Here is a 23,638-nt window from a genome sequence, read left to right as displayed (position 1 = left end):
AGTGTGTGTGACTGCCCTAAGATCACCCAGCAAGCTTCCATGGCAGAACGGAGACTCAAACACAGACTCTTCCACATCATAGTCTAACCACCAGATCACACTGGGCTCTCAAATACTAATAACCTAGACCCGGGGTGGCGAACCTTTGGCAGTCCAGATGTTATGGGCTACAATTCCCATCAGCCCCTGCCAGCATGGCCAATTGGCCATGCTGGCAGGGGCTGATGGGAATTGTAGTCCATAACATCTGGACTGCCAAAGGTTCGCCACCATGAATCTAGACATATGCATTTGGGAACCCCTTGTTTTAAAAGAAGCAAGCTCATGAGAAGGACTCAAAATGGAGAGAAGAGAAAAATCTGCAGCTCAGGCCTTCTGGCTGCTGCTGGAGCGACAGTTCCAAGCCATGTTATTAAAAACATCTGGAAGCGATGCAAAACGCTGTACTTTTCAGAGGGTTTTTTTCTCTCCCCCACACCCCAACGTTAACCAGCCATTTCACTTCCAAACCAAAGTCTAGGACTGCAGTTTAAAGGGGGGCAAAAGAGACCATTTTTTCTAGTTGAAATGGTGCAGCAGTGGATCCAAGTAATCCAACCCCCCCCTTCCGTTTGCTGACCTTTCTGTGGAAGAGGAAATGATGGCTGTACCATTTTTTTTAAGACAGAGAACTTCTTTGATATCTGTTCCATATTAAGCTAGTCCCGTTGTTATGAAACCCTGAAGAAATGATGCAATCCACAGAAATACGGCAGCACATTCATACACTGAGCCGAGCCATTCTTCAGAGGAACTAACAAAATTAACGGAAGAAAGAGGAAGAGAAGCGACAGAGATTCTTAGCCGATTAACCAGAATTAGAAGGAACATTTTAGCGCTGTGACAATTATTTCATCCGTTACGGGTCCCCTTTAGGGTTGTCAGGCCAAGTCTGGCAATCAGCAGGAGAGCCGGGGTCAGGGATTTTGGGGAGGGAAAGACAGCAAAGACGTAAACTTGATGACAACATTCCCGGGGAAAATCCGTAAGTGATGACAGGCGCTCTAGCAATCGTCATAAACTCTATGGGAAAACCATAGTTGTTCCAGCAATTCCTAGAACTCCATTGCAGGCATGATTCCTTTTTTTCATTAAAGTTTTTATTATTTCTCTAAAAAGCTTGACAACACAAAAAAGACAAAGAAAGTTTATCAAAGATAAGTACGTTGTCAGCACCAAGTATTAGCACAAAAAGAACATTATCACTTGGCCTTTAACAACTGATAAGCATCCTACTACTGACACTACATCACAGTAGTGATAAACGTCACACTTTCCTCTATTAGATCTTATTTTGACATTCCTTTAACCTTCAAAACCACTAATCATCAATTCATTTTTTACCATTTTATGCATATAATCTATTTAGGGTTTCCAATTCTCCAAAATTGAACTAAATTATTTTTTCTAAGTTCTGAAGTGAGTTTGGCCATCTCTGTCAACTCTAAGACCCCTTCCACACACGCAGAATAATTTATTTTCAATCCACTTCCACAAGTGGATTTTGCTACTTTGCACAGTAAAACCCAGCTTCAAGGTGCATTAAAAATGGATTGAAAGTGCATTATTCTGCATGTATGGAAGGAGCCTAACACTTTCAGCCACCATTCTTTAACTGTAGGCGCAGCTGGAGCTTTCTAGCTGGTGTACTTCCTGTGCCATCTTACAGGCAGGCCACAAACACTGGTTCTTCTCAGAAGCCACGTGTCCTCCATGGTAGCCACCATCCCCTCCAAAGGCAAAGGAGAGGAGTCACTGCTTGTTTGTCCCAAGGAGTTTTGGATGACAGACAAGGTAGCGCAGCTTCAAACTAAGGCAGACGTGAACGAAGACTGCTGCTCCGCTTCCCTCCAGCGTGGTGTAGTGGTTAACAGCAGGTGGATTCTAATCTGGAGAACCAGGTTTGATTCCCTACTCCTCCACCTGAGTGGCAGAGGCTTATCTGGAGAATCAGATGTGTTTCCGAACTCCTACATTGCTGCTGGGTGACCTTGGGCTAGTCACAGTTCTCTCCCACTTCTCTCAGCCACACCTACCTTACAAGGTGTCTGTTCTGGGGAGAGGAAGGGAAAGGAGCTTGTAAGCCACCTTGAGACCCCTTATAGGAGAGGGAGGTGGGGTATAAATCCAAACTCTTCTTCCATCATTTCATCTCCTGTCTGAAAGGTAACTGCTGGAGCAGCATTCCTATAACTGAGGGATGGAACAGACGGGGTCTCTTTGAAGTAGGATTACTTTCTGTCCATCATGCTTGCTGCTGCAGCAGTCATTTTGAAGTTGTACCCACCATCCTGCATCAGAATTCCACAGGTGGCAAGATAAATTTCAGTTTAAAATGCCAGTAGCACAGGAATGCAACAGCATTTCCAGGGAAGCGATGCCATGACATCCTAGGATAATTACCAGAAACTTGTATAGCTTTACCATAGAGTTTTCAGCTATTCCCAGAACAGTGGGAAGTCATTTCTGGTTTTCCCAGGAAGTAATGTCATTCCATGCACAATGGACTCCCACTCACCCAATCTCCCAGTGCCCACCAATCCTGTCCTAATCAACTGTGGGCTTTTAAATCCCAGTGTTTAAACCTTGGGAACAGTCCCAGTGAGCATGCAAAAGTGGTCTTTGAACTACCTACATCCTAAATTTGTGTGCTACCAGCACGGGAGTGTTTTCTGTTTAAGAAATGTGCATCATGTGTGGACGGAGGTCCTTATTTGGAGCTAAACCCCAGTGGATTGGACTAAGTGCAAGAGAGGAGCTTGCCCTAGGTACCAGAAGACATTTTTGTTTCTTCAAGCAGACGTTTGGGACAGGGATATGGTTAGAGCAGTGGTTCTCAACCTGGGGGTTGGGACCCCTTTGGGGGTCGAACCACCCTTTCACAGGGGTCGCCTAAGACTCTCTGCATCAGTGTTCTCCATCTGTAAAATGGATAAATGTTAGGGTTGGGGGTCACCACAACATGAGGAACTGTATTAAAGGGTCACGGCATTAGGAAGGTTGAGAACCACTGGGTTAGAGAAAGGAAACTTCGACAAAAAAATGATGATTATTTTTTTTTAATTTGGGAATGCTTGGAAGCACAATTGTTACTTGTTTGTGACATGAAGAAGAAAGTACCTTTTAAGTTTGGAGTAAAAAAGGAAGGTCACACAAGTTGGGTTATGAAGACGGTCGCATTTAAACTTGCTTCGAGAAAAGCCGCTTTACCATGAATAGTTTTTATGCTGTTTATGTCCAATTCAGTTTTCTCAAAGGCTTGTTTTCAACATTGTGACTTGGTTTCAATTATAAACTGCCTCAAGCAGGACTCTGAAGAAGCGGCATAGAAATAATCCAAATAAATAAATAAAACCACATCTGGCAGAGGATACTGAATCTATTACTCTTCTTTCCTGCCCTTCCGCCGGAACATACTGCTTTAAATCATGGTTTGTCAGCAAGAGGTGAGGAAATGCAGATTTAAATTTTAATTTTAAAAAAACATTCATGTATTATTCTGACTCTTACTATATAGCCATGACGTAATTTTGATTTTTAAAAGAATAGAGCCCATTAGAAGGTGGACCAAAGGTGCACCATAATTTTCTCATAGAATAATCCTAAACAGAGCAATACCCTTTTAAGCCCCCCTGACTCAATGAATTTAGAAGGATTTAGAATTTTGCTTAGGACTGCACTGTGAAATTCACTGGAAAAAGAAAAAAACACAGAAAACTGTATACTTTATCTCAGCCTCTTTTGCATCAGAGAATAAACCACAGTAATAACACAGTCCCATGAAAATGATATACACAACATGGCTTATTTTTAAGACGTCAAGACTCTCGACCTCAAAGAGGATTTGCAACCAGAGCTGGTTTTTCATAGGCAGGTGTGGCTTGGAATCAATCCTAGAAGGTGTTTCTTTCCAGTGCTCCTTCTGTGTAACCCTGCCTGTTCTCCTTTGCCCTTTGCCCCACATCTCAACAATAAGCCGAGGCAGGTGCAAGATACCAGTCAGACCCAGGGGCATGTTGGGCATGACCCTGTGAGCTGATTCCCTGGGGATGCTCTGATCCCAGGAGAGCGAAGAGCAAAGTGGCCAGAAACCTCCTCTTCCCGATTTTCCGCCCCCACGGCGCCCGCCTGGTGCACAGGTCCTTACCCTGCCCCCTTAAAGCAACGTGTTTGCTTCCACCTAGGGTGACTAACCGCTGGGTAATGCCTACAGATCGCCCAGAATTACACCCAATCTCCAGGCTACACATATCAGTTCCCCTGGAGAAAATGGCCTTTTTGGAAGGTGGACTCTACAGCGTTATATCCCACTGAGGTCCATCCCCTTCCCAGACTCCACCTCCAAAATCTCCAGAATTTTCCCAACCCAGAGGTGGCAGGTGGCAGCTGCCAATGTGGGTGGGTGGAATCTGGGTGGAATCTACATCCAACCTGTTCTTCCCTCCCTGGTCAGGGGCTGGCATGGGGCGGCCCCTCTTCCATCTTTCCCCCCCACCCCCATTGGAGGGTCAAGGCACTTTCTACAGCTGTTTCTAAGTCCCTGCTTACCTCTGGTCAGACTCTTGTTCTCCACAGGATGGCAGGTAAATGTGCAAATGTATTTATTAAAATATTTCTACCCTGCCTTTCCTCTTGGCTCAAAGAAGAAACATAAATATGTACAACTGGAGCCCGGAGCAATTTTAGGTATCAGGGATTTCCAAGGCATGAAACCGAAGGAAAGCGTCATCCAGATGCATCAGCAGAATGACGCCTAGATGGGATGATTTGCCTGTCCCAGGCCTCAATATCAAGCCATAATACAGGTGTATTTGTAATTTAGATGGCAGCTCTCTCACTAGAGTTGCCAATCTCCAGGTGGTAGCTTTGAAAATAACTTTCAAAACTGTCTTGAACCCTTTTTGTGGGACCTGAAGACAGTTGCTGTCATAAGATTTTTTGGGCAGCCTCCACCGGCTGAAGGAGCAGCCACCCCTCAGCCCCACCAGGCTGCTCAGGACTGCCGCTGCCTAAGGTAAGTGGGCATGGGGGGGGGGGGGTGCCCAAAGCGGGTGTTGCCCCAGGCGCCATTTTCCCTCCCTGCGCCTCTGCAAGAGAGTATATTTGAAGTTCCACTTCTGTCAAAAATGGCAAAGATATTCTTTCTGATATCCTGGACCCCAAGTTAAGCAGGGCTTTGAAGTCAAATGCGACCCCTCGAATTGTGCCTGGGAACTACCTGGAGATTTAACATAAAGATACACCTGAGAAGATTTTCCTCAGGGGTTGAAATGATGGGCCACTTTCTCAAGACTGCTATGAGAAAGGCTGCAGGATAATCCACAAAAGTAGATTTCAGTGAAATCAATACATAACTGTAATAAAAGGATTTGAAGGCCTAACAAGGATTACAAGAGATTATTCTGCAAAGCAAGAAAACGGGAGGGGGGGGGGGTTTCCTTCTAGTTTAGGAACAGTCAACTAATCAGGCCAGCAACACACTCCCTGTGTATACTTCTGTGGAAGCTCTTTTACAATACTAAAGTTTTATTTTGGGGGGCTGATTTCAAAAACAAGTTCCCTAAAACATACAAAAAAATTAACAAATCCCATATGCAGATGCTGACAGTATTCCTTGCAGAGGCGAAGGGGGGGGGAATGGTGCCCGGGGCAAAACCTGCTCCAGGTGCCCCCCCCCCACTGCCCCCACACTCCACTTACTTGGCTGGGCTGCCACCATGCACCCCTCAGCCCCGCCCTGCCAGGCTGCTCCTTCAACTGGCGGAAACTCCACCGGCTGAAGGAGTAGCCTGGCAGGGCTGAGGGGAGGGGTGTGGGGGGCGATTCTCTGCCCCCACGTGACCAGCTGGCCTCTGATTCCTTGATTTTGTAAGGGGATCAAGTTTTGTTAAAGAAGCTCTTCTATTCATGACAATCGTCAAATGAATAGTAGCTGGATCGGATCAGATTGCTAAAGAAGCATATTTAATGCAGATGCTCAAGGGGGAGAGAACTCTTAACACAAAATCTGAACATAGGGAGAATTTTGCCCCTTAATTTTGTAGTCACAGAAGAGCAGAAGAGACCCGCTAAATCAGGGACAGTCATCTGTTGACTGGTAGGCCAGGTGCAGTCTCCAAATGGTTAAAAATCAAGATACAGTAAGAATTTAACTCAGCATTTCACTTGTAAGGAAAACTGAAAAGGGCTTTCCATTTCTAATAAAGGCTGATAATGGAGTCTATCCAACTATCTGTTGAGTTTGCCAAGGTCCCTCCTCCTCCTGCAATACCCCAAACCCTAAAAATATGTTCCTTAAGAACAAAATAAAAGGCAAAGTTATAGCCTGCTCCAGGTTGGGAAATACCTGGAAATTTCCAGGGTGGAACCTGAGCACATGGGAGGGACTTCAGTGCCATAGAAAAAAGAATAAAGGAAATGAATGACTATAAATGCAGCTATATATACTAAACTTCCTCACTGCCACTCAGAGAGCAGGTGGGAGGAATAGTGGGAACCAAGGATGTAGGTAAGGTAAGGGGGGGGGGGGTTCCTCGGGTTAAAAAAAAAACCATTGCATGTCCAAAGGCCCCCCCCCCCCCGTTTGTGGGCTTTTTTGTATTTTTTAGTGTTTTTGTTTTTGGCCTGCAGGGGGCGCGTTTTTAGGCTAGCAACACCAAATTTTAGGGATTGTTTGGGAGGCTCTTCTGATGATACTATCCAGGTTTTGTGAAGTTTGATCCAGGGGGTTCAAAGCTATGGACTCTCAAAGGGGGTGCCCCATCCCACATTGTTTCCAATGGGAGCTAATAGAAGATGGGGCTACACATTTGAGGGTCCATAACTTTGGACCCCCTGAACCAAACTTCACCAAACTTGGGTGGTATCATTAGGAGAGTCTCCTAAAGATACCTTGAAAGTTTGGTGCTGCTAGTTTAATAATTGCACCCCTGACAGCAGGCACCCTCCAAATTTCCCCAGATTCTCCCTTCGGTATGGATTTAAAGAGAGAATGTGAGGCCTCAGTTTAAACATTGAAAGTGATGCTGTTTCAGGGTGGGGGATAATCCACCCCAAACAGCATCACTTTCAATGTTGTTTTAGGGGGGGACCCCAGATTCTCCCTTTAAGGTCGATTTAAAAGGAGAATTTGGGCTCTCTAGTTTAAACACCATTGAAAGTGATGCTGTTTGGGGGTGGATTCCAGCATCACAGTGGCCGCCCATGGGGGGGAGGCAGCACAAAGCTTAGATTTTGCACCAGGATCCATTTTCCCTAGCTATGACTCTGCCCAGAGGGGAGGGCAGAAGGTGCTGCCAGCTGGGATCCCAGCTGGTGGGGGGTGGGGGAGGGGAGTCTGCTGGCCCTGGCCTTGGAGAGCTGCCTTTATAAGCACTGAGGCTGGGGGCAGGGCTTGGGGAGGCATGGCCACACCCCCAGGGCCAGTTGTGGGCCTCGCCCCACCCCCTGAACCCCCCCTCATTAAAAATCTATACCTTAGTCCCTGGTGGGAACCCAGTGTAGATACTGGCTCCATCCCGACTGACTTCACTCCTGGTGTGCCTACAAATAACATCAGTGCATTGCCAGGAACTTGGGATAAACCATATAATTTTGCCCAGCTGCTAGAGCATATCCAAATGTCATGCTGACATCACTTCCAGGAATATGGTGAATGAGGTCAGCAAGATGCTGGCGATGTGAGCGTGTCACCAGTGAGCCTCACCCCCCCGCTTCCGCCAATAAAGTAAGTAAGTTTCCCACTGGTTGCCCAGGGAAATGGTTGCCCACTGTAAGTCTCCCACTGGTTGCCCTGGTATAAACTATGGGGAAACACCAAAGCCTCAATGGAATAAGGTGGTTCATTTGAAATCCTCAGCACTCTGCTGCCAAATAATAGGACCGAGATTCAATCTTCAACTGTAAGCCAAATGTGACAATTCTGGTTGCAAGTGACTTCAGTTCTAGGAAGTTGCAAATCTTCCTTCCCTATGCTTAGGTTTGCGTGACCGAATCATACAAGACAGAGGTGCCCAGAATAGCATCTGGGACTTTTACAAAGAGGAAATGAGCCATCGAAATGCAGGCTATTCCTGGTTTATGGAAGCCTAGTTTGCCTAACTTGGACCACGTTTGCTAACCCAGTTAGATGTTCACGCAGAAGGGGGGTGGGGGGGGGAGGATAACTGGCATTTCACCTTGGAATAGGAAATGCCAAAGGTGGAAAATTCCCGATGCCTCTTCTGCAATCTGCCATTTCTGTAAGACATGCCTCTCAAAATTTCTGCCTCCCATCACTTTGGGAAGAGACAGAGAGACACCTCCGTGTTTGCAGAAGTCAAGAAACATGGGGATCAAATACAGAAAGAGAACGAGAAGGAACAAGGGAAGGAGTGACTAAGCATCCCCCAGCAAGGGTGAAAGCTGTCTCAATCTATCATCATTCGCATGCCAAATAATAATTTCTAAGAACACCACCCTGACTTTGGGAGAACGAGAGAGCTTCCAGAAGGGCGATTGCTGGATCAAAACCAAAACAAAGACGTTCTGTATTTGTTTAGGGAATGTGTAGGCCAGCTCTTCAGACTTGCTCGGCAGTAAAAACAACAAAACCAAGCAAGACAATACAAACAAGCCAGGGCAGGAGATCATGTATGTGATGTTACTGACAAAAAAAGGATCATAAAACGGCTTCATAAACAAAGAGATGGAGAGGCTATGTTCAAAGTCTGAGTAAGGGAAAGTGTTGGACTCAGTGGTTAAAGAAAATTAATGAAGGTGCCTGAACATTCCAAAGGTTAGATACTACCACTGAAAAAAACTGCTTTTGGTAGGCATCTGCCTTACCTTTCTAGGCAGGTGCACAGAAAACAGATCTAAGAAGAGGTTCTCAACTGTCGATGAGCAGATATTACAGAAGGAGGTGGTCCTTCATGACCATCTTCCTCAACAACATACCATAACTTCAATATGGACTTCAAAGTAGACTTCAAAGTCTCCACAGAGCCAGCGTGGTGTAGTGGTTAAGAACAAGTGGATTCTAATCTGGAGAACCGGGTATGACTCCACCACCTGAGTGGCAGAGGCTTATCTGGTGAACCAAATGTGTTTCCACACTCCTACATTCCTTCTGGGTGACGATGGGCTAGTCACAGTTCTCTCCCAAGTATCTGAGCCCCACCTACCTCCCAAGGTGTCTGTTGTGGGGAGAGGAAGGGAAAGGAGCTTGTAAGCCACCTTGAGAGGGAGGTGGGGTATAAATCCAGACTCTTCTATGGAACAATGGAAGGGTGGAATAACAGAGAGTTGCAGCCAATCAGAGAGCACTGTACTGAGAAAGGAGGAGCAACAGCCTGATGGTATAGGCATAGATTTGGCCAGCACTGCATTTTCTTAGCTATGAACACTTCTGTGTTTTGGCAAGCAATTTCCTTGCATGGAGAAACAAGACCATCTTCCCTCTGGATGACATAATGCAGATTCTGGTACAGTGTGGTTTTTGAAAATGTTTATTTGGGGTTTTTCAGAGGCAGCAGTCCATGTCGAAAAGTCAGCATTCATCCGGTTTTCCCTTCCTGCCTTTGGGATGGAAGGCGAGCAAAAGTAAAATATCAGCTTTGCTTAGAGCAAGATAGAAGATCTAGATACAAGGGCAGCTTGTTTCTACCATTCTAATACGTTTTGATGCCCAGGAACACACCCAAATGAGGAGGAGGAGGAGGAGGAGGAGGAGGAGGAGGAGGAGGAGGAGGAGGTAGGTGGGACTGAGAGAGTTCCAAAGAACTGTGACTGGCCCAAGGTCACCCAGCAGGAATGTAGGAGTGTGGAAACACATCTGGTTCACCAGATAAGCCTCTGCCACTCAGGTGGAGGAGTGGGGAATCAAACCCGGTTCTCCAGATTAGAATCCACCTGCTCTTAACCACTATACTGCTCTGGCTCTCTAAAGCATGAAATGTTTCCTGTCACCAATATATATTTTTAAAACCAGACAGCTCGTTTGCAACTGCTGACTGGCAGGAGTCATCCGTTAACAATAACAACGCGATTTAGACAGTTCCATGAAGGAAGGAAGCTGAGCTTGGGAAAATATTCACTGAACTGGGAAGATCATATCCTTCAATCAGAAATTTGCCAAGTTGAGAAAAAGGAGAAGGATTTTTTTTAAAAAAACAACCAGTTGTCTGGGTGCACACGCTCCTTGGCCATCAACGCCAGTCCCAAAGAGGATGCTTGTGGGTGTGAGAAAAGATGAACGATGACTAAACTATCTGAGTGATTATAAGGTCATCCCTTCCCAGATAGGAATATATGGATTTTCTACACAGTGCAGAAAGGGGAAGACGGTTGGAAGAATGGCCTTTTTTCTCTGTTATAATTAGTTCCTTTCTTCAGTGTCTCAGCAATAGTGCGGGGACCGACACATTCAGCACCCAGTGCTAGCCATAGTGAACAGATACTAGTTCCTTTACATCAGTGTTTCTCCAGAGTCAGCATGGCGGAGATAGAGGAACAGAGTTTTGGATTTATACCCTGCTTTTATCTCCCTTTTAAGGAGGCTCAAAGTGGCTAACAAACACCTTCCCTTCCTCTCCCCACAATAGGCATCTTGGGAGGCAGGTGGGGCTGAGATGGCTTGGAGAGAATTGTGACTGGCCCAAGGTCACCCAGTAGGCTTCATGTATAAGAGTGGGGAAACAAATCCAGTTCACTGGGTAAGAGTCGTCCGCTCATGTGGAGGAGTGGGGAATCAAACCCGATTCTCCAGATTAGAGTCCACCACTCTTAACCACAACACTACGCTGGGCCACAGTGATGGACAAGAACCTGGAAAAGCTGGGTTCGAATCCTCACTCTGTCACAAAACCTCACAGGATAGGCTTGGACCAGTCAAACACTCTCATGTGGTCTAACCTGCCTCATGGGGCAGCTGTTGTGGAAACAAAATGGAGGAGAGAATGCTCTTCTGGTCCTAAAAGAGGGATATAAATATTTGAATACACAAAATAAAACAAGCAGACCCAGGGCGGGTTCCTTCCTCCAACTTATCCTGAGTATGCAGTTTATTTAAGGCATTTATAGGTTGCAATCGTACCGCTTTTATTTTGTAAGCCATTGGAAGGAAACCTCTAGAAAAGCAGAATTCACACTGTTTCCCCAAATCAAAAAAGGCAACTTGTAATTCATCTCGGTATATTTCCAGCCTGCTTAGAAGAGTGGTTTTATGAAGTCATGTAGCATTTGTGGCCTTAGCCAATCAGCAGTACTTACCTTGAGTGACCTCGAGTGTTTGTGCCTTGTCTTCTATAGACAAATTCCTGCAAGTTTTTGTGTCGGCCAACTCATTAGAACTTTCAGATGCTACCAAAATCAGCCACAAATAGAACCGCCAACTCTGGTTGGGAAACTCCTAGAGAGTTGGGGATGGAATCCTGGGAAGGGAGGGTTTGGGGATAGGAGGGCATGATCTATCATTCCACACATGCAGAATAACACACTTTCAGTCCACTTCCAATACTCTTTACAGATGTGGAATAGCAAATTCCACTTGCAAACAATTGTGAAAGTGGATTGAAAGTGCATTATTCTCCATGTGCAGAAGAGGTCAGAGAGTCCCGCCCATTCTGAAGCAGCCATTTTCTCCAAGAGAACTGATCTCTATAGTGTGAAGATCAATTGTAGCTCTCCAGGGAGGTGTTACTCTAGTTCCAATAATTCAGTAGCTTCTTACAGCATGCCAGTCACAGGGGATGATTTTTGTCTACGCTTCTGTGACGGAAGAGGCCTCTAAGACATACTGGCTGGAAGTAGCTCAGTAGGTCTCAAATCCAATTCCGACTTTAACCTGGTGGGCCACTGAGAGTAGCAGAGAGCTGGACTAGATGGACTTTGGTCTGATCCAGCTGGCTTGTTCTTATGTTCTTAACAGTATTCCATTCCCCACCCCACCCACCGCCCAATTTCAGGATACAGGCCAGGAGAAACAAATGCAGAAACAGCTCTGAGTCTCCACCCTCACTTACAAGGACCAATTTCCCCACAGTGACTCGGACGCCCTTTGCAACTTCTCAGTCAACTCTGCACAGAAAAAATACAATGAAATAAATAAACCAATCCAGATTTGGGGTTGTCACCATCCCAAATTGCCCACTCCTGTACCTGTCTAGCCTTTCTTTCTGAGCTCAGCAAATCATATCTCATCAATTCTTCCCACACTTCATCTGATGATATGATAGATACAGAGTTCCAAACATGCACAGCCTAGGAGAACTATCTAAGAGAAAGGGTTTCCAAGTCAAGAGTTGGACAATCGGTACTTTTTAAACCTCATGCACTTGGGTACACAAGGGCACCCTCTGTCAAGAACTAACTAGGGATCTGAAGCTGAAAACTTGTGAAGTTTTCCTCCTCTATCTTGTGAAGTTTTCCTCCTCCTGCTATGAGGCAGAGTGGGCAGGAAAAATGGTGGAAATGTTATCACTCTTCTAAACCTGAAGCCCAGCAGCTCTGGCACATTTTAGCTTAGTTTCCTACCAGAATTACAGATCAAGACATGGTAAGTACCGGGAAAAAACAAACAAACCACATGGTTAATTTAAAACAAGCAAGGCCTCCGGAAACATCAGCTGCTGACACCTACCAAGAAAAGCATAAACTTTAGTGAAACCAAAATTGAAATACAAGTTTGAGAGAAGCTAAATAACTTCCCTTCATGTCAACAATCACCAACTAACTACCAGAACAAAATTACTATGACCAGGCTACAAAAATAAGCAAAAGGTTGCTAACAAATGTACAAATTGATTCTGACAGTAAATACGACATTGGCAAGCTGGAATGGGTCCAGAGGAAGGCAACAATAATAGTAAAAGGTCTGGACTCCATGCCCTACAGGGAGAGACTTAGGGAGCTGGGGATGTTTAGTTTGATGAAGAGAAGGTTAAGAGGTGACATGATAGCCATGTTTAGATATCTGAAGGGATGTCATGTTGAACAGGGAGCAAGATTGTTTTCTGCTGCTCCAGAGACTAGGACCAGGAGTAATGGGTTCAAGGTGAAGGAAAAGAGATTCCACCTAAACATCAGGAAAAACCTCCTGACAGTAAAGGCTGTTTGACAGTGGAATTCACTACCTCAGAGAGTGGTGGAGTCTCCTTCTTTGGAGGTTTTTAAAGAGAGGCTGGATGGCCATCTGTCAGGAGTGCTTTGATTGTGTGTTCCTGCATGGCAGGGGGTTGGACTTATGGCCCTCTTCCAACTCTATGATTCTATAATACTATGCAAAGGACAAAGTCCTATGTGAGAATCTGCTGCCAAAATGCCCGTCTCACACCATCACTGTGCAAATAGCAAAAAAAAAAAAAAATTGTCCAGAGAGTCCAATATGGAGACGAGCTCTCCAGCGTATGCCCATTTCGTGGAAATCTTGCCCGCTTCATCAGCGACATAATTCAGTTTGCCCATAATATTCTGGGATCGCTATCATATTAAACATGCTAAAGTGATAGAACCATTTTCATTGATGCGTCCCTTCCAGTTACGCTGTGATAGCTGCTCAACGCTATGTTGCAATCACCAACTAGCCAAACTCTCTATGCAAGCACATTTTAAATCACTTTACTAATCAGCTATGAGATTCAACAGACAATGAGCAACAATATAATGCAATTTTTTAAAATGAAAAAAGTATTAAAGATTGGTATTCAGAGCACAAATGTGAGATTCTAGGGTTTATAATGACTCCTACAAATCTTCCAGTATTTCTAAACCTGGAATTGGTAACCCTAACTGGAATCTAACCAGATCTACCCAGAATCCTATTCAATTCTATATAATGGAGCTTATTACCAGGAAAGTATTCTTCAGATGGCACAAATAACTATCAACACAAGGCAGCTAATGTGGTGTTAATAAATGTTTTCATCTTGTTGGGGGCCATTCCGACCCCCAGTACCCTGGAGGGACAATGTTACCTCTCTTTTGTAATTACCCAAGAGGAACTTCAACAGGAGGGGGTTTTTCAACCCATTTGGGATCAATTATACGTCTAAGCATGTAGGTGGTTTTTTAAAAAAAGTTTCAGTACATTTTAAGTGGCCTCAATATAGTGCCGGTTTTATATTTTGTTTCCATCAAACTTAGCAACAGGAAACTGCGGTCACCCCTCCTGAGGCAAACTTTCCATTTGCCTTGGCACTCCCGAATCCCAAACTGGGATAGTCAGATTAAAAGGGGGGGGGGATAACTGGCACACGCTCGTTTCCCCCAGCAGAGCAATGAGAAGAGCAAAATTGCAGCTTATTTTGCAAGTGAAGCATTTTCCCTTCTTTCCCACTGCAAACACGAACAAATGCAATTCAGTGCTGGTTTCCTAGCAGGATGCAGGAAAGACAAAACGTGTGTGTGTGTGGGGGGGGGGGTGTTTTAGGGAGTTCTCTAACTATGGTCTTTATTTACAATTTAAACACCCCAGGATTAGAAACAGGAATTACCCATAATAATAAGGGTTGAGCATGTCAACAGGTACCTATTCAATTGACCTTGTCCCAATAATGTACAAAACACTAGAAGTTAGTGACCAGTTTCCAGGACCAGCTCACATGAACTAATGAAGTTGCCTTATCCTATCCGCCAAGAACAGCATGCTGTAATCGTTAAGAATGGACATGGGAGACCCGAGCTCGAATCCCTGCTTAGAAGATGTAGTAGTTTCGATTTATACCCCACCTTTCTCTCCTGTAAGGAGACTCAAGATGGCTCCTTTCCCTTCCTCTCCTCACAACAGACACCTTGTGAGGCAGGTGGGGCTGAGAGAGTCCTGAGAGAACTGTGACTAGCCCAAGGTCACCCTGCAGGAATGTAGGAGTGCGAGAACACAGATAAGTCTTCGCCACTCAGGTGGAAGAGTGGGGAATCAAACCCGGTTCTCCAGAATGAATTAAGCAATAACAAATAAGGGAAAACACAATAAAGGCTAATAATGCAAAACCCTGTGGAGGGTTGAAAAGGTTTTAAAAGGTCTGGAGTCCATTGGCTTGTCTTAACAAGGTCATTTCCTCGAGCTCCATCCCAAATCTTCACGGGCTCCATCCTGCTCCTTCACACTGCTCCCTGTTAGTAAATTATTCCCTGCATCATAAAGCTGTCAGTAAATATGCTGAAAGGTTTTTCCGCCTTGTTAAAAATAACCTTCTCTTCACCAAGCCAGACTGTTGAACTCCCTGCTGTGAGACGTGGTGACCACTGGGATCAGATGGGTTTTTCAAAAGTAAGGATAGAGAAATCTGAAAGATGTCTCTAGTACAAGGGTACTAATCTTTTTGAGCCTGAGGACACCTATGGAATTCTGATACTGTGGTGAGTAAAGCCACCAAAAGGCTGCCGAGCACATGGTATAGAGGTTTAGATCAATGGACTCTAATCTGGAGACCTGGATTCGATTCCCCACTCCTCCACATGAGTGGTGGATTTTAATCTAGTGAACTGTGTTTGTTTTCCCACTCCTATATATGAAGCCTACTGGGTGACATTAGGCTAGTCATGATTCTGTTAAAACTCTCTCAGCTCCCCCCACCCTCTATTCTGCATGGGTCAGACCTCACCTGGAATACAGTGTCTAATTCTGGGCACCAAATTCAAGAAGGATATTGACAAGTTGGTATGGGTCCAGAGGAAGGCAACCCAAAATGGTAAATGGTCAGGTTTCTGTGCCCTGTGAGGAGTAGCTTAGGGAGCTGGGTATGTTTAGTCTGGAGAAAAGAAGGTTAAGGGATGACATTATGCTATGTTTAGATATTGGAAGGGATGTCATGTTGGTGGGGGAACAAGCTTGTTTTCTGCTGCTCCAGAGACTGGGACCAGGAGCCATGGGTTCAAGGTGAAGAAAAAGAGATTCCACCTAAACATCAGGAAAAACTTCCTGTCAGGGCTGTTCGACAATGGAATGCTCTGCCGCGGAGTGTGGTAGAGTCTCCTCCTTTGGAGGTATTTAAAGAGAGGCTGGATGGTCATCTGTTGGGAGTGCTTAGATTGTGTGTTCTTGCAATGACAAGGGGTTGGGCTGGATGATCCTTGTGGTCTCTTCCAACTTTATGATTCTATGATTCTCCTGGCTTCTCCAGTTGAAGGATTTCTAGTGTTGAGAAGTACTTTTCTCAGCTCACGGAGAGCAGCTGCCAGTCAAAGTAATGAGTTAAATGGTCTTATCAGCACATACATCAATGTGAGACATCTTTCCTTCCCTTAAATTTGTACAGCAAAAAAGCTGTTTGTGCATCCCTGTGAAACGGTAAGTGATGGCCAAGAATCAACAATTTCTTTACTTCATCTGTACTCTTGCCATTGTCCCAAGGGGGTACCATTCGCCTCTCTTCCTGTTTTTATCCTCACAACAACACTGTGAAGTAGGCTAGGCTGAGCATGTGTGGTTGGCTTGAGGTCACCCAAGTTTACATGGCAGAGTGGGGATTCAAACCTGGGTGCCCCATATCCTAGTCTAACCACTGTACCACCCCAGCAACAGATGAGTTTTTAGTGAGTTTTTAATGGTATATTATGACTTTAGTGTATTGTATTCAGTTTCATTGTTATTGTATTTTATTGTACTTTGTAAGTTGCCTTGAATATGGCTACAGAAATGTGGGATGTGAAGACTTTTAATAAATACATTACTACAAGGGCCAGGCGTAATACGTTACCATCTGCCATTACAAAGGGTCGATATTTATCTATCCCTCTCCAGGATCAGGTCTGCCCACATTGTAAGAATCAAGCGGAGACTCTTGCCCACATTATATACGACTGCCTGAGATATGTCGGTATCAGAAATTTCTCTCCTTGTCTGGTCTTAGATGAATCTGCAAGTGACTCAGTTTTGCTGAACGAACTCTGTGAGCAACATCTAATGTTAGATACAGTTCTTCTGTCTTTGTCTCGATTACATTTTTGTTCTGTACATCACACATTTTTGGTGACGTTTCAGACTTTATTTTACATGCCTAATAAAGTTTGCTGCTGCAGCAAACAAACAAACAAATAAATAAATGCAATACACCTTACTGAGAAAAGCCAACTTACACCATAATAGAACCACCAGGAAGAATGCCAATGACAAATTTTGTATCACCCATGCAACTGAATGCAATAAGGTACAAAAATTAAAAGACAAACTACAAAGCAAAATTAGGATTGTTTGTTTATGACCGTGCATAAAAACCTGTCCGTTTGCTCTAGAGCATCCCTGGATTCATTATTTAACAGATAAACAGTCTTCTGCTGGTCTGTCCAGAGCTCTAAACCCATCAATAAGGTTGAGCGGAACTTTGTTCTGGTCCGGTTATGAAGGGATGCAACAATACAGAACATGGTGTACAGTTTCTGCAGTTTTCAACATGCAGAAGGGTATGGCCTACAAACCCAGAGGTTATCGGGCTATCCCTTGATCCAGAAGGGCAGGTCTTGCCATCCAGATTGAGTCCTTAATATTCCAATTGCTGACCTCAACAGACTTTGCAAAGGAGAGAACGAACAGAACTACAGAGAAGTGCATTTCCCAAAACAGGCCAATGGAAAATGTCCAGAAACAGCCATGACTTGACTCCCAGCACAACAGGCCAAGTCATTCTCAGTCTGGCTCATGTGGTTGAAGTACACAGAGCTCTGTGAGATGCTCTGCTCCCAAACTGACGCATGCAGCGGTGAATCAGCCAGCCTATGATGTGACTGAAAGCTCCTCTACCAAGAGCAATTGGGGGGGGGGGGGTTCAGGACTGAGCCTGTCAGTGCCAGATGGCAGGCAGAGCAGGAGGAGCTGGTTTACCATTCTCTGATATGGGGCGAAAGTCCGGTGTCTTCCCCTCAGCACCCCAGGACATCCCAGACACAGATCTTACCAAAGGAAGGTGTGAACTGTTCCCAGGCTCGCAATGCTTTGTAGTTTGTAGAGGGATAGTAGGAGCCATCTGGCTTGGTGGGAGGGGGCAGTGGGATATAGGTCGTGGGTTTGCGCAGATCGCCAGATTCCTCTTTGACAATGTTACCTACACTCTGAAATAAAGGCTTTAGAACAAATCTACAGTTTCCATGATTTCCAGATCCGAGGTCTGACGGGGGGGGGCGGGGGGGGGCAGGCTGAAAATGAGGGAAGAGAATGAAAACAGACATTTGAATCCTCATAATGAAGGAGGAAGAAATACATGATCTTTACCAAGTCACATGACTTTTGAAAAACATGAAAAGCCAAGGACATCCGGGAGAACTTACTATTGCTTCCGAAGCCGCATTCTCCATGAGGCCTGGCAAAAAACCCATCTCTTCTTCCCGCGTCACCTCCAGAGAGTCTGCAGAAACAAGAGCAGAAGATGCCACATGGTTTTAAAAACAACAACAACTTTACTGCCCCCCCTCACACACACTTTTTTTGTGGATTTTTTCCCCAATAATCTGACAAGCTCTTCCCACTGCCCCCACACACAAACCCAGACTCCCTTCTACAACATACAGCTGGTATCAATCCACCCAATACAACTGGTTTGTTTTATTTTTATTATCCTTATTTTCTTTCCTCCAGAAGAACAGAAGGGAGACACCAGTGGACAACAGAGAGATTCCAGATAATACATAAATTACCCAGGTCTTTTGCATTTCTAGAACCTTGAATCCCCTCTGCCCACCATGAAATCCATAAGCAAAAGTCACATAATACCTCTTACGAAGACTGTTAAAATATTGCAGAACAGTGTGGAAGCTTTCACATTCATAGAAATCTTCACCAGACTGTATGTGCAGTAAGAAAAGATGTTTACTTCATCGATACTCTGCTTTTTCTCTCCTCGTCCATTTTATCTTCATCACAAGCCAACCTGCCCCAAGGTAACCCAGCAAGATTCAATGGCTCTCAGCAGAACAAACCTTGGGTTTCCGAAATCCTACTCTAGCACTCTAAGTACACTTGCTTTCAGTAATAATAAGAGTTTGGATTTAAACCCTGCTTTTCTCAATTGTAAGGACCTAACAAAGTCCTTTCCTTCCTCTCCCCACAACAGACACTTTGTGAAGTAGGTGGGGCTGAGAGAACTGTGACTGGCCCAAGGTCACCCAGCAGGAATACAGGAGTGGGGAAAGAAATCCGATTCACCAAATAAGAGTCCATCACTCATGTGGAGGAGTGGGGAATCAAACCTGGCTCTCCAGATTGGAGCCCGATCTTTACCTCTACACCATACTGGCTCTCTAATATGATAAATGTCTGTGTCGCAGCTGACCTAATAGGGTTTTGACGGCAACAGTCAGTCAGAGATGGTTTGCCATTGCCTGCCTCCCATCATGAACCTGATGTTCCTTGGTGGTCTCCCATCCAAGTACAAGCCAGGACTGAGCCTGTTTAGTTTCTGTAATTTGACACAATCAGGATAACCTGGGCCATCCAGATCAGGACAAGATAAACCATACAATGCATTAATAAAAACGAAATGGGAAATGCCACAATTGTTCAGTACACGGTAGAATCATCACACTCACTACGGAGTAGTGGTCAAAATGCTAGACTCAGAAGAAGAGTTTGGATTTATATCCCCCCTTTCTCTCCTGTAAGGAGGCTCAAAGGGGCTTACAATCTCCTTGCCCTTCCCCGCTCACAAAAACACCCTGTGAGGTGGGTGGGGCTGAGAGAACTCCAACGAACTGTGACTAGCCCAGGGTCACCCAGTTGGCATGTGTTGGAGTGAACAAGCTAATCTGTTTCACCAGATAAGCCTCCACAACTCAAGTGGCAGAGCAGGGAATCAAACCCTGTTCTCCAGATTAGAGTGCATCTGCCCTTACTACACCAGAGGCATATCTAGGAAAAATGTAGCCCAGGGCAAAATCTGAGCCTCCCCACCCCCCCAGGGGTGGCCGCCCTGCCCCAGCACAATCAAACAACTTTTTTTGCACCAGGACATCTCAAAGTCACCATCACATTATGGAACATGCCCGGATTTTCCACCCCTTCATGTGACTCAATGGCCTCAGCCTGGCTAGACTTGGACAGTCCAATTCAAATCCGTTTGGCACAAACCTCTCTCAGCCGAAGCTAATTCCCAGAACTGTTGCGAGAATGAAATGGACGAGGAAAGGATGGAACGAGGAGAGGATTGCAATGCCCCAAACGAAACAATAAAAATCCCTGCGTGTGCAGTCTTTCGAGCCATCAAATGGAATGTGCACTGCAGGTTTGATTGGATTGCTTGGTGTTACATGCAAGTGGTTATCAGGCAAACACCAAGGGCTGTTAGGGCAGAAATACAGGAAACAAAATGGCCACACTCCCTTTGAAAGTATGAGGTCTAGCAGCTAAATGCTTTTTTATGTAAGACACTTGCACTGAGTTTCCTACCAAGTTTCCTGCTTTTCCTCCATGTGCAAGTCAAAATGGTTTGCACAGTTCCGCACCAAATTGATGGTCTGCACAGGGATATTCGCATGGATACAAATTCCAGTGGAATATTCAAGCTATCCTATTTCTGCCGGGGGGGGGGGGGGCGCTAAAGATACCACCCTTGATACCACGAAGACCATGCAACTGATCTACATCATGACCTTTCTGGAGATTCAGTCTGATCCAGTGAGCCAATCTGCTTGTCCACAAGACATCTTTTGCTTCTGTGCAAGACTGACTTCTTAGGAAATCAAATCTCCTGCTAGAACTTCTCTGAAGATGTGCCCCAGATCATAGGGGGCCAAGCTGAAGACCAGCCCATGCAAAGTGGCAAAATCAGCTGGAAAGCCTTTGAAGGCTGGTAATGACCAAAAGGAAAAAGAAACCCGGCGCTAAGCTAAAATAAGGTTATAATACAATTTGCTCATAAGGTGATGACGATGTGTAAATCAAGTGAGCAAAAAATAAAAACAGGAACATCAATTCTGCTGTTTTCACCCGATGGACACAGTAAGGATTGACAGATTGGCAGCACTTTCTTGATTCGGTGGATGATAGTGCATGGCCGTTCTTAGTTGGTGGGCCATTTGTCTGGTTAATTCCCATAATAAACAAGACTCTAACATGCTAACTACTCTGTTTCCCCGAATATAAGACATCCCCTGAAAATAAGACGTAGTAGAGGTTTTGCTGAAGTGCGAAATATAAGGCATCCCCCAAAAGTAAGACGTAGCAAAGTTTTTGTTTGGAAGCATGCCTGACGAACAGAACACAGAAAAATAAGACATCCCCTGAAAACAAGGCATAGCGCATCTTTGGGACTGTCTTATTTTCAGGGAAACACGGTAGATATGCGCCTCCCAAGACAGAAGGAGTTTGGATTTATGTCCCACCTGTCTCTCCTGTAAGGAGACTCATGGTGGCTTACAAGCTCCTTTCCCTTCCTCTCCCCACTAAATAAACCTCTGCCACTCCGGTGGGGGAGTGGGGAATCAAACCCAGTTCTCCAGATTAGAATCCACCTGCTCTTAACCACGACACCCCGCTGGCATAGAACTGATGTTCATTTTTTTTTTTTTTGCTGGCTTGATTGATACATAAATATCACCTTATTTGCACATGATATTCTAATCTTCAGCCTATCACCTAACCCTAGAAAGGAAGCACGAATGCTTCCGATTACACAACACCAAATGTTGATGGCGGAAGCAACAGTTGTAAAAGCTCCAGAGAAAGGATGGAGCTGGGAGGTTGAAGTGGCCACAGATGCTCCCTCCCAAGGAAGAAGGGTTGCCAGCATGGTATTTTGTTTGTTTTTGCAGATCAGTGGTTACTCCTTCACAGACACAAAACTGGGGGGCAGGGGGGCACAGAGCATGTCTTGGCAAGCAAGAACAAGCTCGGCTGTAGCTCAGAACAAACAACACAAGCGTGCTTGGCAAGAGATGCTGACCACAAAGACACACATACAAGCCACAAAGATCTCATACCAGGTTTTTTGTGGGGGAGGGGCAAAACCTCAGGTGGTGGGGGACAGAAGAAAATCCCATGCATTCCACTTTTATAGAAATCCCTGCCATTTTCTTATAGAAACAGGTATGATCGGAGCACTTTTCGTAGGTCAAAAAAACCGCCACAAATGTTTGTGGCTTTTAACTGTAGAAAAACCACAACTATGAGGAAAACATAGTGCTTAGAACTTTGTATGGCCTGGGAACAGAAGATTTCCTCTCCTCTCATGGTAGGGGAGACGTGAAGGATAGTAGCTCTAGTGGCTTTTAAGCCATGATGCCTGAGTGGAATCTCTGGATCATCCCTGGACCAAAGGAAGAAGAGTTTGGGTTTATACCCCACCTTTATCTCCTCTAGGGAGACTCGAGGTGGCTTACAAGCTCCTTTCCCTTCCTCTCCCCACAACAGACACCTTGGGAGGTAGTTGGGGCTGAGAGAGTTCAGAGAGAACTATGACTAGCCCAGGGGTAGGGAACCTGCGGCTCTCCAGATGTTCAGGAACTACAATTCCCATCAGCCCCTACCAGCACGGCCAATTGGCCATGCTGACAGAGGCTGATGGGAATTGTAGTTCCTGAACATCTGGAGAGCCGCAGGTTCCCTACCCCTGGACTAGCCCAAGGTCACACAGCAGAAATGCAGGAGCGCGGATATACAATTAGTTCACCAGATAAGCCTCTGCCACTCAGGTGGAGGAGTGGGGAATCAAACCCAGTTCTCCAGATTAGAATCCACCTGCTCTTAACTATTACACCATGCTGGCTAGCCTCAACCAGACATGGACAAGGAATATCCACAAAATGAGCGTGAACCAGGGGGCTTGTATTGAACTATTTCTAATTCTTATGGTCTGTATATATGCACTTGTGTTTCCATTCACTAGATTTGGTCTACTTGTATGACAGGAAGCGTTTTGTTATTAGCATACAATAAATTTGCTATTAGTCTGAGGAAAAACAGAAGAGTGTGGATTTAAAACTTGCTTTTCTCAACCGCAAGGAGTCTCAAAGGAGTTTAAAAACTCCTTTCTCTTCCTCTTCCCACAACAGACACCACAACATCCCTGGACCAAAAAGAAGAAGAAGAGTTTGGGTTTATACCCCACCTTTATCTCCTCTAAGGAGACTCGAGGTGGCTTACAAGCTCCTTTCCCTTCCTCTCCCCACAACAGACACCTGGTGAGGTAGGTGGGGCTGAGAGAGTTCAGAGAGAACTGTGACTAGCCCAAGGGCACCCATCAGGCATCATGTGGAGGATGGGGAAACATAGCCAGTTCACCAGATAAGCCTCTGCCACTCAGGTGGAGGAGTGGGGAATCAAACCTAGTTCTCCAGATTAGAGTCTGCTGCCTCTACACCACACTGGCTTGTATGCACTTATTATATGCACTTATTATATGTTGATTTTGTAGTCTAGGCATACATCTGTTTTTCTGTTTGCGGTTTTGCCTCCAGCAGGGTCAGGGCATTCTCTGCCCTAAAAAAATCTGCCCAAATAAAAGTAAATTCTATTTCCAGAAAGGAATTTTTACAAGAAAAACCTCTCCCCCAGAGAGAAAAGAGACTAGTTTATGCTCTAGATCAGCGGTTCTCAATCTGGGGGTCGGGACCCCTTTTGGCGGTCGAACGACCCTTTCACAGGGGTTGCCTAAGACTCTCTGCATCAGTGTTCTCCATCTGTAAAATGGATAAA

The 23,638-nt window shown here is 45.2% G+C and overlaps 1 protein-coding gene across 3 annotated transcripts in view; it reads right to left on the bottom strand.

The window, feature by feature from the left end:
* The window catches only part of AKAP13 (A-kinase anchoring protein 13), a 137,119-nt gene that overhangs the window by 106,136 nt on the left and 7,345 nt on the right, over window positions 1-23,638 (bottom strand). For all 3 annotated transcript variants that reach the window (XM_048481668.1, XM_048481669.1, XM_048481670.1), the window contains exon 2: window positions 18,280-18,356. In XM_048481668.1, coding sequence (XP_048337625.1) covers window positions 18,280-18,356 — 77 coding nt within the window. The remainder of the gene's footprint in view (window positions 1-18,279; window positions 18,357-23,638) is intronic.

The sequence above is a fragment of the Sphaerodactylus townsendi genome, linkage group LG17, assembly GCF_021028975.2.
Source record: "Sphaerodactylus townsendi isolate TG3544 linkage group LG17, MPM_Stown_v2.3, whole genome shotgun sequence".
Classification (NCBI taxonomy): domain Eukaryota; kingdom Metazoa; phylum Chordata; class Lepidosauria; order Squamata; family Sphaerodactylidae; genus Sphaerodactylus; species Sphaerodactylus townsendi.
This window is presented reverse-complemented; position numbering and strand designations above follow the sequence as displayed.